Source organism: Diachasma alloeum, unplaced genomic scaffold (assembly GCF_001412515.2).
Source record: "Diachasma alloeum isolate Michigan unplaced genomic scaffold, Dall2.0 Dall_scaffold_00628, whole genome shotgun sequence".
NCBI classification, from domain to species: domain Eukaryota; kingdom Metazoa; phylum Arthropoda; class Insecta; order Hymenoptera; family Braconidae; genus Diachasma; species Diachasma alloeum.
Genome location: NW_021680760.1, coordinates 32,983 through 49,706, shown reverse-complemented (window position 1 = coordinate 49,706; position 16,724 = coordinate 32,983). Strand labels below are relative to the sequence as shown.

Sequence of the window (16,724 nt, the reverse complement as noted above, 5' to 3'; positions counted from 1 at the left end):
GTCACGCGGGGAGTGTGTGGCTCCGGCGGTTATCCAAGCTAAGCAGCGTTCAGTCTGCCCAGTACTTGGATGGGTGTCCGCTTAGGCACACCTAACCGCGTGGGACTACAGTCGCTAGGCACGAATGTAAAGAACCACTGTGCCCATTGAGCCAGTGTAACCAATGGACACAGTGGAATCCCTGCATTATCGGCCGGCTGCACGACTAAGGTTTTCCATGGTTTCCCTGGTAGTCCAATCCCGAATGGGGTGCAGTTGGGGATAAAGTAAGTCGGCCCATGATAACGCAGATAGGGAAGGGAACAAAATGTAAAAACCCGAGAGGGTATACATATGGAACCAAAAATAAAAAAAAATACTAATTACTGACGTCAATCTCCTCTATTTATAATTGTACTGACGTTCAGCTGTCACTTTTGTCGGGAATTGAAAACCGGAAAATCGCGCTTTTTTTGCGTCCCCGCCAAAAGTGACAGTTGATAGTACAATTTTCAATCGAGGAGATTGGTGTAAGTGATTAGTAGTTCATCGTAAAAGTGTGATAAAAAAATTCTTAAAAATATTAGACAATTTTTCGAACAACTTCTTTTCGTACAATCGTCTGATTACACTGTGCCAAAGAATTTATTATTTCGTCTTTTCTCCCCCCATGGTGGTGACTGACAGGCCGCCATTTGCCACGATAATTATACGTTATTCATATCTCCTCTGTTCAAATCATTCCTCAATATTAACCTTCCTGAACTGGCTCAATGAGTAAAGCACCGCCTTTTCTCGATTTTTTCTTGTTGCATGCAAAATTATGTATGAAAAAATTTTAAAAAATGACAATGCCTAGTTCAAACTCTCTAGAATGGACTGGTAAGATTCCTATCCCTTGAAAACCCCATGAATACCATAAAAAATAACAATTTAGTGAGACTGGTACGGAAAAGCGGCGCCTCGCCGCCCGGAACTAGTGGATTCGTGTGGTCGTCTTTTAGCCGCGCTGTTGCCACGTCGTTCGTTTCAGTTCAGACATACTAGGAACGTCAACATCTCTATCACGTGCCGTGTTTGGTGTCTCATAAAAAACGCGAATGTATTTTTATTTTTTATTTTTTTTAGAGCATAAATGGTGTTTAATTTGAGAAAAATGTGTGCAATGTAGATTTTTATTCACGTATAAGGCTCTAGTGCGGCAACACCGCACTAACCGCAACAAGGGCGGCGCGTTGCTCACCGAGACAGTGGACTCGGGTGGGCACCGAACGCCAGTTTAAGAGGGTTAATTAAAAACGCTCTTTCAAAATGTGCAGATTTTTTTTTTACACTCTAAAAAAAAGTTACTACTCACTAGTACTGAATTCTACTTGGGAGTAGTTTTCTTGTGAAAAGTCGGGAAACTACTTGTCCCAAGTACTTTTCATGTCCTAGGGTGAAGTACAATATTTTCTAAGCAAGTAGGAAAAGTACTAGGAGGAAGTACTTTTATTACTTCCTGTCAGTATTTTTCTTACTTCTCACAAGTACTTTTGATGCTTGGAGCAAGTAATTTTTCTACTTCTCGCGAGTACTTTTATGACTTGATTCCAGTACTTTTGGTCGGTTATTTTGTTGAGGAATTTCATATCATTAATTATCATTCTCATTCTCATTATCATTATCATTCTCAGATGACAATTAACAAATTTCATCAACGGGAGGTTACGATGAGTTTCAAAATCGCTAGATATTGCAGTAAGATTTATTACACATTGATGATCGCTTATTTATATATGTTGAAAGACGAAGAATAAGTGGGGAAAAAAACGATTATTTCTTGTTGATTTGCCCCCAAGACCTTGAAAATGAAGAAAAATAGCACAGTGTACTCAATTTTTGACCTACGGACGTATTTTTTCTTCAAAATTTTTAAACAGATGTGTAGAATAACAATTACGAGATAATTTTTTTGAATTCGACTTCTAAATAGGCAATTTTATTCTTTGTCGCATAACGAAATTGCAATTTTTATACAAGATAGCTCAAAAGATTAATACTTCAATTTTTTTTTCAATAAAAAATATAACAATCATTTTGAGGATCATTTTACTGGCTATTTCGCATAAATATTACATTTTTTGTTATTAAAAAAAGGACTATTTGGAAATTAAATTTGGAAAAATTAATTGGTAATTGTTATTCTACACATCTTTTGAAAAATTTTGAAAAAAAAATCTCTGTAGCTCGAGAATTTATTACATTGGACTACATTTCAATTTTCAAGCGTTTGAGGGGCAAATGAACAATAAACAATAATTTTATTTGCATTAATTCTTCGTTTTTCAGCGATCTCTAGTGTATGATAAATTTTACTGTAATATTCCGCGAAAATCCATTAGTACTGGATTTGAGTGCTATTACTACTTGTCTCGAGTATTTTTTCTACTTTTGAGAAGTACAGCTCGGTACTCAGTACACGTACTTTTAGTACTGATGATGAGTACAGTTGGTACTTGTCACCAGTACCAATTGTACTTGGAGCATAAAACTTGTATTCAGTCGATTTTCGACTTGAACCAAGTAAAAAAATTACCTTTTCTCCAGAAACCCCTCGGTACTGAATACAAGTAGTTTTCCTACTTATCAGAAGTTATCTTTTTTTAGAGTGTACTTTTAAAAAAAATCAAATTCATAATTTTCAGGGGTCTCTGGGTGACTGGGCATCGAGTTGAAATTTCGAAATAAAAATCGAACAAAAAAATCAATTAAGATAACGTTCGGCACATAATGGAGCCGGGCCTCAAGTCGAAGTTAAAAGATGATTACTATAGCTATATTGGTTGATTTGATTTGTATGATGATTGTTGAAAATTGTGAATTTTTCATGAATTTCACTGAAAGTGAGCTTTTTGATGGTTTCTTCAAATGTGATGTTTCAAATTCATTCAAGTATGTGTAAATAAAATTTTTCAATTAACATTTTATCGAAGGACTGAGGGAAGAGGTAGAACTGTAAAAAAGGGTATAGGAGAAAGGGGATAATAAGAATAATGATGGTGGTAACATTCAAATAAGTTGAAAATCTGACAAAATTAGGTAAAAGGAAATCGTATTGAATTTAATAAAAGGAAATAAACAATGAATTATACATGATAGAAGGAAATGATGTGCAAAACAACCATTCGTAAGCATATTGCTAATTTATTAGCAAAAATAACTAGACTATACACAATACAAGAGCAATTTCCCACTTGTTTAGTTTTTTATCAAAAAGATGGGAATTTTTTAACCGGATTGATTTAGATAGGAGGCATCGAAGCGAATATTTTGAAAACAAACCTCGCATCCAGTAATGAATTTCAATCTCCTGAATGTGGGAAAAATGCGAAAAAAATTATTAATTCAATAGTTTTTAAATTGTCAATGTTTAATAATGACGAATTGGGAGCGCGTATTTTTCCGCGACAGAGTGGGTAGAGAGGGGAGTACAGGAGGTGACAATGGCGCATCGGGTTATGAAGAGAGACTAGTGATGTGAAGGTAGATATTGGCAATGTCGCTAGATGATAGAGGGCAAGTTTTGATATGATTCATCGATATAATTTATTGAATCTCCAAAAGTGAAAACCGAAGTCAATCTTCCACGTAATGCGTTATCTAAATCGATATTTGCATCAGTACTCATTTTATTACTTGAATAAATACACAACAATAAACATGGTACCAATCCTTGAGTTCATTCATGTACGACCAAAATTATTATTCTGGATATCGATTCAAGTATGGAACCAAGTACCGATAGACAAAGACGAATTGATTTCAGCATTCTTTGCGTTACATAAATAAAGATTTGCATTGTTGCTTATTTCAATACTTCATTAATACCCAGAAAAATTCTTCTGATCGTACGTAAATTAATTTTCAAAATAATACTTGTATCGAGACTGAGAAAAATTACGTAGGTACCAGGAGAAGTATTTTTGTAGGTATCAAATCAAGCATTGAAATAAGTAGTGCTGTAAATATTCGGCAGTGTCTACACATCGTATATGGTAATTACCATAGGCCCAAGGTAACGTTTACTATGTATCTAAGGCTTTTTTTGCCATGGATCTATGGAAAGTACCATACGTCTACCGTTTTCGCCATGCGTCTATGGTATTTTTCCCGTGTCACCTGTTGTGCTTTACCATAAATGTAAGGTAAAGTCTACCCCTATTTCATAAATGTATGGAAGTGTGCCGTGGCTGATAGGTAATTTTTGCGATGCATGACTTTTTCTTATCATCTGCTCAGAAATTCGCTCTCTCAATGAAATGTTGAACATTACATTAAAATTTAAGTCGCTCGGCTCCGTTTAGCTCCGATAAAAACGGCAGCCGTGAAGAAGAAAATTGCTTTTTGGCCGAAGCCGTCTGACCGTTACTTTATGTGTTATAACTCTTTTTCTTTCCTTCATTTCTACCAATTCCATTGGTAGTAAGCTTCCGAATGGGATAGAAGGCATCGAAGCAAATATAAAAAAAATTGAAATCGGTCGCACAGTTTTTAAGCTGTTGAGAGGAAGATTCTGTACAAATTTCAAGTTGATATCTCAATTTTTGCACAAGCTAGAGTGATTACAAGGATTTTTATGAAAAAACAGAAAAACGGAAATATCTCGAAAACTTTGTATGAACGGGTATATATGTTTTGATTAATTCGGATAGAAGGCATCGAAACAAATATTTTGAAAAAAAAAATCGGTTGTGTAGTTTTTAAGCTATTGCACATAAAAGGTTTTCAGAGAAAGTCGAATATCTCGGAAACTAACTATGCGATTGAGCTCATTTTTAATAGGAAGTATTGTTATCATGAGAGGAAGATTCTGTACAAATTTCAAGTTGATATCTCAATTTTTGCACAAGCTAGAGTGATTACAAGGATTTTTATGAAAAAACAGAAAAACGGAAATATCTCGAAAACTTTGTATGAACGGGTATATATGTTTTGATTAATTCGGATAGAAGGCATCGAAACAAATATTTTGAAAAAAAAAATCGGTTGTGTAGTTTTTAAGCTATTGCACATAAAAGGTTTTCAGAGAAAGTCGAATATCTCGGAAACTAACTATGCGATTGAGCTCATTTTTAATAGGAAGTATTGTTATCATGAGAGGAAGATTCTGTACAAATTTCAAGTTGATATCTCAATTTTTGCACAAGCTAGAGTGATTACAATGATTTTTATGAAAAAACAAAAAAACGGAAATATCTCGAAAACTTTGTATGGACGGGTATATACGTTTTGATTGATTCGGGTAGAAGATATCGAAACGAATATTTTGAAAAAAGAAAATTGAAATCGGTTGACTGGCTTCGAAGATATTTGCGAAAAATGATTTAAAAATGAATAGCTTTTTCTCAAAAACTATTTGATCAATCGGGCTGAGCTTTTGCACAGAGTTAATCCTTGTTAAGGTCTATAATCTGACAAAATTTCAGATTTTTTTGGAATAAGTTTAGCCAATTAATTACTCAATTTTCCAAAAATTGACCACCGGAAAGGTGGCGATGGACATTGACACCGACAGACATGGTCGCCAAACTTAGAGAATGAGAAAACAGTACGATTACAATGCTTCCATTCGAAAGCAAAAAGTCGACAATTGAATCCAATCAATGCCTAAATAGTATATTTCAGCACGTGCGGGGCAATTTCGTCTTTAACGTGTGTGGGGTTTACAGCATGAGCCGAAGGCGAGTGATGTAACCACACACGTTAAGGACGAAATTTCCCAACAAGTACTGAACAAAATTTTATGTCACGAAGCCTGAAACCGGCTGAATTAGACACGAGACGCGAAGCGTCGAGTGTGTAATCCAGCCGGTTTCAGGCATGAGTGGCATAAATAAAATTCTGTGCTGGAACAGTGAAACTATTTCGGGAATATATTGGACATGAATAGGGGAGAGTGGGGCAAAATGAAACAGTCAAAAAACGCCTGTTTGACGCAATTCAAACAAAAAAAAAATTTTGTGATCAACTTTTGTTTATCAACTTTTTTTTATTGCTGGGAATACTGATGAGAATAATGATTTTCCATTCAGTAGAAAAGCAAGAAAATGAAACAGCAAAATCGAAAGTTCAGAGAAAAGCCCAGAGGGTGACCCAGAAGGGGAAAAAGGAAAATGTGATGCTGGATTTCAATTGAATGAAAAAAGAAACGTATAATCGCCCTCATCTAATCAATTGAATTATAGATGAGATATTTCATATAACTTGAAAAGAGAGGTGTAAATAAAATTAGTGAAAATTATTAATATTTTCGTCTCGATATAAGAAATATATGAAATACTTTCGCGAGTTTGCAATGAGGAGAGAACATACACTCAACGATGACGAGGTCTTAGTTTGGTTGCTAGAGAGACAGGGGATAAGTCGACTTCTGTCCATTTCAGAAATAGAGGACCCTGAGCTTAAACACGCATAGTTTCACCCAAAAAAAATACTGATTCAAGTTGACGTCGGCTTGATTCTAACCAATTTTCGGCTTGAATCAAACCGAAAAACGGAGTGATTGACGCCAAAATTCTGCTTGTTTCAGGTAGTAGATAGCGCCTTGTATCAAGTCGACTTTTCGGTTAGATTCAAGAGAATTCATAACCAAGAAATTGAGAAGCGCAATTTCAGGCTGACTGTAATCATGGTCAAACACTTGTTCGAAATCCCAGTCTTCATGCAAAATAACTTCATTAAGCTTAGCTTTGATGGCATTAGATTTGCTGTTATCTGTTGGATTTTTATAAATCACTTTCAATTCAGCAAGAGTAATGAGAGGCTCGACAAATTCATATCTCGTTACAGTACAGTTCCCAGTTCAGGGAAGGGGCTTCAAAACACTGTAACAGGAGAGGATTTTGTAGATCTGGAGGAAATTAGGCGTCGACGGGTGATCGTTCTTCCCACTAGCTTCGCGTAACGCATCAAAGAATTTCTAGAGTGAGGAAATTGACAGAAAAAGAAAGAGCATGCCAAAAATCAATTGAACTCAAAAGCAATCATGCAGATCATGAGTGCAGAGGTAAAATGAGATAAACATCACCCCGTTGTGAAAATGAAAGTAGCTTCATTTCTCCATCTAGTTTTGGATATTGACTCCATGAATTAAAAATAAATCAAAGTTTTATCTCATTCTACCTCGTCCATTCTGGAAATCATAAGATGAATGAACTTGATCCACGATGAGAAGAAGAAAAACGAGCTCAAGTAATGTAAAACAAACCTCCAGCGGGTCTTCCCAGTTCATTTTCCCAGTCAGTACATGTGGAAAATCACACTCTTTAATTAAATAGTTTCTCAGGGTCAATCTTGAAGAAAGAAATGAATATTAGAGGTGTCCGTGAGATAACTTCACTATTTTTAATCCAGAATGTAATCAACATGACACACCGAGAGGATTCCCCTGTTATACAAACGATTGCGTATCGTTTTTATCAGATGTGGTATATCTGAAAAGACAGATACTCCTATTCGTCTCAAGAGGATGTTGAAAGGAGTTTTGGAGTCCTGTTTTTTCCAGAAACTCCAACTTCAGACCAAAATCTCCTGTGGGTACTTGCTCCGTCTGTTATAACACCGTGAATCTTCACTCCGGCTTGCTCTAGGAGAATAATTGCCTTCACAATCAACTGAGCAAGAACTACTCCCTTGACAGATGATTTAGCAGCAAAAACCGCGATCGGCTGAGCAGCACCCCCTGCTAGTGGTTGATACATAATCACCAACCCGTGATCAGCTCGCTCTTTAAAATTTATAACCTTTTCTGAGCCCTCACCGAAATCCATTAGGCCAGTATACGTAAGATTTTGGGAATTTACTCCCAAACTTTTACGTGTGCCCATTTCATCTAGGAAGATTATCCCGTGCTTCTCTCTATTTTTTTTTACAAGGACAGTTTTGAGTACTGCAAAGAATTTGTCATCAAAACCACAAGAGACTTTAATGGTCGATAGATATCTTCGAATCGTATGAATGTGAGGTAGTGGAAGCATTTCTCTGTTTCATAAATGAATTTATACCCAGTTGGAGAGCGCATGTAAAATAGCAGACACAACAAAATCCATTCTTCTGTATACCTTCTGCCTTTTGAGCTTTTTCTCTTGGATGCAGCGATTATTTCTTTCAAGGCAGTGGACTGATTTTTCAATATCTTCCCGTTTTTCTCGTATTTATCGATGTCTGATTCCTGGAAAGCTCCAAGTTTATCACGACATGCTTTAAGCTTCTCTTTGCACTTATCAATCCTCTTTTTGGCCCGATTAATCGACTTCATGGAGGAATTAAGCTTTGTTCTTATCTTTGATATCATCAGTCTCCTCTTTGGCGATACAATGACGGGGATACGTTTTGTTGGCTTACCAAGAGGGCGTTTAACTTTTTGGCGTACAGTTTTTTATGCGCTTACAAAAAGAGCAAATTGTCTCCCCATCATCTCAATTAATCAGCAAACGAGAAGACTTATGGTACCAGATATCACTAACATCCTTAACAACTTCACACGTGGTTTCCTCCAACTCAGCTTGTAATGGAGAGCCTCCACAAACTCCCAACTTGTCCGCAACGTCAATCAATTTTTGTAAGCTTTCCCCATCCTGAATACATTCTAAATTATTCGATAAACATCTCTTCTGCACTTGTTGTGTAAGGACGTATACTTGGGCTACTAAGTCACTGATTCTTATCATTTCTTTCCATACCACTGTCTTGAAAATTCTTTTCTTTAGAGTTATTTTCAATGTGTAAAAGTGGAGTACATCCAGATTTTCACATCTAAGGATTTCTCTTACACAGTTCGGAGGTAGAACCGTATCTGCTGTTAGCAAATGCTCAAAATACATTTTTCCTATGTTTGATTATTCCACTGACTTACTGAATTCCATGGGACAATTGATGGAATTGTACCGGGCTTCAAACGTGGAATTTTCAAATGTGTCTACCAAGAAAAAGAATAATAAAAAAATCGTGCTGATTAATGAATGCATTAGCCATACTTACCACTCCGTGGACTACCCCATTAGCATCCACATGTTCCCGTTTCCACACAATTTGTTCAGTTAAAAAATGTTTTTCGCAAACAGCTCTGCCTACGCACAACTTCTCACATTTTGTAGCTTCTTTCCACTCATTCAATAAGGCCTTCGGAATGGTGAAAAAATGGAATTTGTTGGGATTGGACTATATTGGAATAACTTGATGTGCAATCGGGGACTACACAAGTAGCCATAATGATCTTATTTTATCTTCACTTTATTGCAATGAAATAAGTCTTTTATCCTTTATTTTTTATATGCATATGGTACCAGTGGTTCATTCAAAACGGAGCAGCGAAGTGGGAGGAGTGGGGGAATCAGTCAGGTATCATCCAGCACCGCGTAGTGGCCGTCAGAAACGGCCTCACTAGTGTGGACAGGCGTATATATAGTATAGGGGCATTGAGTTTAGTGTCAAGGGGCTGCTCATAATAACGTTCATAACGAGTTGCGGTCGTACATCCCGTGCAGGAATCCCCGAGTTTCAACACCCGTTCCAAGCTTGGCTCAACCTCGACTTGCCGAGTATTGGTAAACAAGCTTGGACCATAATTTACCCGATGGTTAAGCCAGTCTTCAGTCAATAGCGCATCTTGAGCCTTGGCTATCAGGTTCGAACCAAAGATGGACGAAGACCATCTTTACTAACCTTTGCCCAAGCTTGGTGGGTAATGAATAGCCAGAATCAACAGTCATTCACTTGTGTATTTTTTTCATTGAAGCTACTCTTAATAGAATCGTTTCTTTAAATATATAATAAAGAGAACTACTGTTTAAATCAATAACTATTTGTAAAATATATAATAATCAAATATGAAAGCGCACATAAGGAAAATTACTTGGCAATGGAATTGTGAGTTTCGAAGCTTGCAAAAAATGCAAACGGTCCATTTGCCCAATCATCCGTTTCGCCAGAGGGCTCCATGTGTTATTTCAATGAACCGTTTGCTAAAGTTCCGTTTGCAAAACGGACCATTAGAGGAAAAGGAACATGAACAAACCGCCCCTGAATTCTCCTGGTGGAATTTCAAAGTTTTTAGACCATTCTGAACGCGAATGAAGACTATCTGCGCGTTCATTCTGAACTGTGCATTATTTTACGAAATATCTGACCTCACTCTTCCGCAAAGAAAATTCACTCAGATTGGAGGGATCGTCATCTCCATTATCTTGTCGACTTTTATCACCTTGCTCATGGTTTTTCTCGATTTTCCACGTGCCTCAGTTCTCAATAAAAAAGTCTTTCGATATTTCTTTCTAAACCTAGTCATGTCCAATATATTCCCGGAATAGTTCCACCGTTCCAGCATAGAATTTAATTATAACCATTGACTGAATTCAATTGTCGACTTTTTTCTTATCTGTTCATCGCGATTTTCTTCTCCACGTCCGCCGTTTTTTCCCGGGCTGAATGGAGCCGAGCGACTTAAATTTGAATGTAATGTTCAACATTTCATTGAGAGATAGTGAATTTCTGAGCAGCTCATGAGCAAAAGTCATGCATCGCACAAATTACCTATCACCCACGGCACACTTTCATACATTTATGAAATGGCCATAGACCCATGGAAAAAATTACCATACGCCGTAGACTTTACCTTATATTTACGGTAAAGCATCACAGGCGATACGGAAAAAATATCATGGACGTATGGTACTTTCCATAGATCAATGACAAAAAAAGCCTTACATGGTAAACGTTACCTTGCGTCTATGGTAATTACCATATACCGTGTTTGTAAGACACTGCCAACTTTATTCGTTGTAGAACACTCCTCAATGTTCTAAGACTCACGCCAGCTCTCTTTATTTTTTTTATTAGCAATCCTACTGTCGTTTTTGTTATTTCGACTCATTATTTAATTTATTTCAATTTCAATCACCATTATCCCAGCAAAACTAAATAAGTTTTTATAGTGGTGGATTAAAAAGATGATTGGATTTATCATGTCAATCGGGGATGATTATATTACCTATTGATGATATTTCATGAATACTGATCTAATTCAATTTGTTTTAGCCATCAAGGAACTACTGTAACAATCTTCAGTAGACAGGATATACAATGGCCTGCGAAGTTCATAAATTTTCAAGGATCGTAAATGATGCTCACGGACAAAATACATAAAGTGTGCCACGTGATTGATTAAACTGTGGTGTGATTTTCATTGTTTCTTGTGTTTAATGGCAATTATGACTGAAATGGACGACACCGAGGTTTTATATAAATTTTCTGTTAGAAATGGGAATGTAACACCTGCATCAATATATTATTCACATTGAAATGAATAAAAAAATTTAATGACGATTCTTATAAAAAATTGACAAATCATTTCTGTTTTCATTTAATTATGCGCAAAAATATTGAATTTTTATTTTTGTTGACAAAATTATTAGGGACCTGTTCATACGTTACGTAAGATGATTATGGGAGGGGGCGCATGCGAATCTTAGACAAGAAGTGATCCTGAGTGTGAAACATAAGGCTAAAATGAAGGACAAGAATCGCATTTGAGACGTTAGGAAAAATGGCAGTATTGACCACGGCCAGAAAAAAGTTGTGTCAGAGCATGAATGTATATATCGGTTTGAACACACGCCTTTTCTCCACAAGAGGGCCTAGCACAGCTTTGAACTCCACACGCGGCAATGTGTGCAGAAACTTTGTCCACATCTAGTTGCGCACATGAGAGATTGACACATCACTGAAATTACACATGCTTCATCTCCACACAACTTAAATACACAATCAATTTTACACAATTAACATGTGCACTTGCATCAAGTCCGCACCAAAGTATTGCACACATATTGTTGTGAACCTTTTGCAATTCCACATGGCTCTAAATCCACAGATTCATTTGACTTTGGTAATTTACACGCTCATCAAGTACGCAGTCATGTTTTCTACATCATAGATTGGTTAAGCGTATCTACACATTGTCCATTTCGAATTCTACAATGTGTAGATTTGAATACGCACTAAAAACGTGTGGAAATTCATGAAAAAATGGAATTCCCTACGTTTTTGATGTGGCATTTCATAAGAAAATAAAATATCGGTGTGTAGTTGAATCTCCACATTGTGGAGTTTAAAAAGATCAATGTGGAGATTCGCTCAACCATTATATAATGTGGAGAACATGACTGCGCACTTGATGAGCGTATCAATTACCATGTGGCGAATGCGAATCTGTGGAATTAGGAGCATGTGCAAATGAGAAAAGTTCACAATAATATGTGTGCTATTGTTCAGTGTGGCCATAATGGAAGCGCATAATTCAATCGTTTAAAATCGGTTGTGTATTTGAATTATGTAAAGATGAAGCATATGTAGTTTTAGTGATGTGTTAATCTCTAATTTGCGCAACTAGATGTGGACAAAGTTTCTGCAGACATTGCCGCGTGTGCAGTTCAAAGCTGTGCTCGACTCTTGTGGAGAAAACGCGTGTGCTCGAACGGATGTGTACATTCATGCTCTGATACAACTTTTTTCTGGCCGTGGTCAATACTGCTTGGAAAAAATGTCAAGTAAGAACTAGAGACACTTTAATAAGACCCAAGCAGCACAGTTCTGGAGGGTATCTGCAAGTATACCAAAAAGGCTGTCTAATGTCTGTCCAAAAAGGTAACTTGTGTCTAGAAGTTACCTAGAAGTTGACTAAAAGTTATCGTATGACTGCAAGATACCTATTGGACGGACATTAGTCTGCCTTTTTGGTATACTTGCGGATACCCTCCAGAACTGTGTTGCTTGGGTTGGGGAGTCTGGCCGTGACGCCTCCAGTTCTGATTGGCCGCGCCATTTTTGAGTAATTCCCGCCCATTTACAAACTAGGTCAATGTACAGTAATGGCAAATTATTTATAAAAATAGTTTTCTGTGTTCATGAAACGGTCATTCTTTGGAATTACAAAGTCAAATGAATCTCAGTGATATACAAATCACTTGGATCGAATAATTTGAACCTCTGTTATAACCAAATCTAACTCAGTAAATTCGATCAATTAATTATTTAATTTGAGTTGATCAATAATTTTGACGGGAAAAATCGAACTCCCTAAAAATATTCTAATTACGTTCACATTTGAAACTGTAAACTGTAAAGTAAAACTGGATCAATTAAATTTATTTCTTCTCCATTAAATATTTGAATTAATTAGATTTTCATTCGTATTTTACGAGGTGTTTTTTACTGTTTTGAATATTTTCTAATTGTGAGGCGATATTCATTATCCAATAATTTTTCTCCAATTGTTTTATTGAATTGTCTGTAAATAATATATACAATGTATACAATAAGTACATAAATACAATAGATATATTCTTTTTTTACATAAACCAAATCTCATCAGTTCTTTAGTGTATTTTCATCGTTCTGATGGGAACAATTAACTGTGGAACAAACGGATAATACATTACTTTATGTTATAATGCATTGCCATAGTTTTACTGTCGAATTTCTTTAGTGGTGTGAGATTTTCCTTATTATTGTATTGTTTTAATTTTACAAAGGCAAACTTGTTGAATATTTTAGAAGTCAACTGATGACAATTCAAGATGTGAGTAGCTTGGACATTCTTTTCAAATTGTTGAAATAAAAAAGATTTTATTTTAATAGTCTTCATCGAATGGAAATACTGTGAATAATATCGGAAAATATGCTCTAGTTCCAAAAAAAACTCGGTAAGTTTCTTCGCTCACAAAAAAAAGTGAATTATCATTATAACTTTTTAATCGTGTAAATTTTGCGAATGGTAAAGAACGAGCTTCTCTAGAACCGACTGACTTTATGCATTCAGAACAAGTCGTACACATTTTTTGGATTGAATTTATCATAAAACCTGCCAGATTATAGAGAGAATTAGCTTCCAAATTATTCAAAGGCACAGCTAAGTTGGGATCATACGGAGGAATCTGAGGACTTACGTTTGTTGTATCAATTTTTTTTTACGTTCGACTTGCAGATTTTGATTATGTCCAATACTTCAAAAATCCTGAAAGATATTCTCTATCATCAGTTTCATAATTTGAGCTGGATATTGGACGCATGTACATTGCAACTGAGATTAATTTCAAATCATTTTTGAACTGAACGCAATGTGGAATGACATTTTTCTGTCGTATGCACGAAAAAAGAATCTCTAAACAATCTTGAGTGAATCTACCAGTCAGAACGAATTCAAAATTGCGCTGTTGTATAAGATATGCAGTAAGTTGTAGAATCGATGTTGTCGATACAATAATTCCTCTTTGTACGGGTTTAAAATCTCCACCACCAATTTCCAATTTCGTAAACAAGTCGATAATTTTGTTCAAAAAAATTGTTGTATCAGTATAAGTGTATAAGAGTATAATCTCCTCTTTTTTTCCTAGCGCCAATTTGCAACTCCGTGAAGTCATTACAGAGAACCATCTTGAGATGATTTTAGCAAACCATGCAGTTGTACGATACGCTGGATTACAATTTTCTTCGGCTAACAATTCAAATGAACAGCTGACTTCATGGGAAAAAACATTTTTCGCCTTATTAACTCTCATTTTATTAAATGAATTTTGCTTGCATAAATTATCTGATTTCAATTTAGGAGTGAGGAGAAGCTCGTTATCTTGTCGAAATGTCAGTAATTCATCGAAATGTTTAAGTAAAACTGTGTTCGATGGTAACTTATATTTTTAAGGAAACATTCATTATTAATCAATGATTGTGTCAAATTCTTAAACAAGTGAGGCACATCAGCAACAAAATACAGCAATCGATCAAAGTCGCACGGATGTACTATGGCATTAGTTGTTTTTGAAAACCGTCCTGCTCCGATTCGCAAGTTTCTCCATACCCCCAAATTTCCACTCCCCATGTCTGACGTGATGAAATTAATATGGAACCCGATCGACTCAACTTTTTGGATGATCTGAAAAATAATATCCCGCAAGGTAGTACTATTAAATGAATTTCCAGTGAAGTGATAGCCAACCACATGCTTCCATCTCATGCGAATTCCAATTAATAAAAAAACCATCCCATGCGTGGCTATACCTTCTTCATTGGGCAATGTTACATTGCCCATTAATGTCTCAGTTGATGGGTCAAAGACGTTTCTTGATGTTAGACTCATCTCATCCAAGACCACACCGCATTCTAGATCGGCGGCTTTTTCGAAAAATGTTTTTTTGTACTCTAAAAAATTTAATAAATCATCTGAAATTCCCGGTGGAAATTTAAAATCCTGCAATTTTACTCTTAATGTACGTAATTTAGGAAGTGGTTGACCCTGATTAAGGAATTCCTCATATCCAACAGAATGAAAAGTCAGCTTCAATCGGAGAGCTCGCCGGAGTGTTTCGTCTGACCAGTTTCGGGCTTTTCGCTTTTTCGAGAACAAGGCCTGAATTTGATCTTCGGTAAAAACTTTTTCCAAAGCTTTTTTATATTTGTCATCATGTGATGTCTTTCGTAGTTGCCGCACAGAGGATTGTAAGCTCCTAATTGTATTCCTTTTAATTACTAAATTTTAGTGTAAATTATTCTTCAATTTTTGTAATTTTAGAATTCTCTTGTTCATTTCTCGATTACGTTCTTACTCGAGACAGTATCACCGGTCTCACCAAATCCAAGAGCTCCAGAATGCTGATCAGCGTTTACCTGAAATGATTGAATTTATCTCAATATTGTTCCAATGAAGTCATTCTATTCATGGTATAATATACGAACTTCAGTCTCTGGCAAATTGTCATGTAATGCAGTTCCTAGGAACGTGGAGAAATGATGATGATTATTCGACGTCACCTAAAATGGTTTACAATTAATTATGTTTTCAAATAGACGGCTTTTTTATTGAATACATAACAACCCACCTTCTCATCCCGCAAATCATTATTATCACCGCTCACCAAAGAAGGATTCATATCAGTAGATTTTTATTATAACATTTTTTGCTATCCTAATATTCACGTGATTCAGGTTAATGTTTTCAACACATTTGTCAGTCATTGGATAAGATGACACACGTAATTCACTCCCATTACTCGAAAGTAAGACAGATGAATCATTTTTGCTATTTTCTCTGAGGTTTTTAAAATTGTCGGTACAGCATTGGGTTTCAATTTGCGTTTGTTATCAGTTCTCCTCTGTTCCCACATTTCGGGAGCAAAATGCACCTAAGGATAAAAAAAAACAGAAACATTAGGCATTTCACGTCAATGGACTAAAATTATCCTTACGGAATTTCATTTCACCTCTCATAGTGCCGAATTATTCGTAACATTTTTAATCTCTGCATTTTTCACCCACTGAGCTCTACGTTGAGGGTCTCTTGGCAACACTTTCACAAGATACCCTTTCGCGAACAACCCCTCATTTTGTAATTTATAAGTTCATTATCACCGTAAGAAATCTCCAAGACCAATAGTATTAAACTTAAACTCTTCGAGGTTAAGATATGTATTTCTATCTATGACGCAATAACGACTGATATTTTAAAGAAACCGCTCGTTTTACTCAAACATGGCGGATCCTCTCTCAGTGCCAGGCTCGGGTGACCCCCACCAAAGAGGATTGACTAAAGTAGAGGCTCAGATCTCGGGGTTAAACTGATCACAAGCCAAAAGTAGTTCGACCCCAACAGAGGGATGCCGCCACGGTCGAATCTGACGGCTGGGCGAACTGCCTGTGCGGGTAACTCGGCAGTA

At 36.2% G+C, this 16,724-nt stretch overlaps 1 protein-coding gene across 1 annotated transcript in view; it reads left to right on the top strand.

Annotated features, from left to right (window-relative positions):
• LOC107043800 (dnaJ homolog shv) overlaps positions 1-11,367 on the top strand; it is a gene marked incomplete at its 5' end in the record, with an annotated part of 39,584 nt that extends 28,217 nt beyond the window's left edge. Inside the window, 1 exon segment of the mRNA XM_015265448.2 lies at positions 11,056-11,367. Within this exon segment, the coding sequence (XP_015120934.1) occupies positions 11,056-11,075 (20 nt within the window).
• Positions 11,368-16,724: the final 5,357 nt, after the last annotated feature.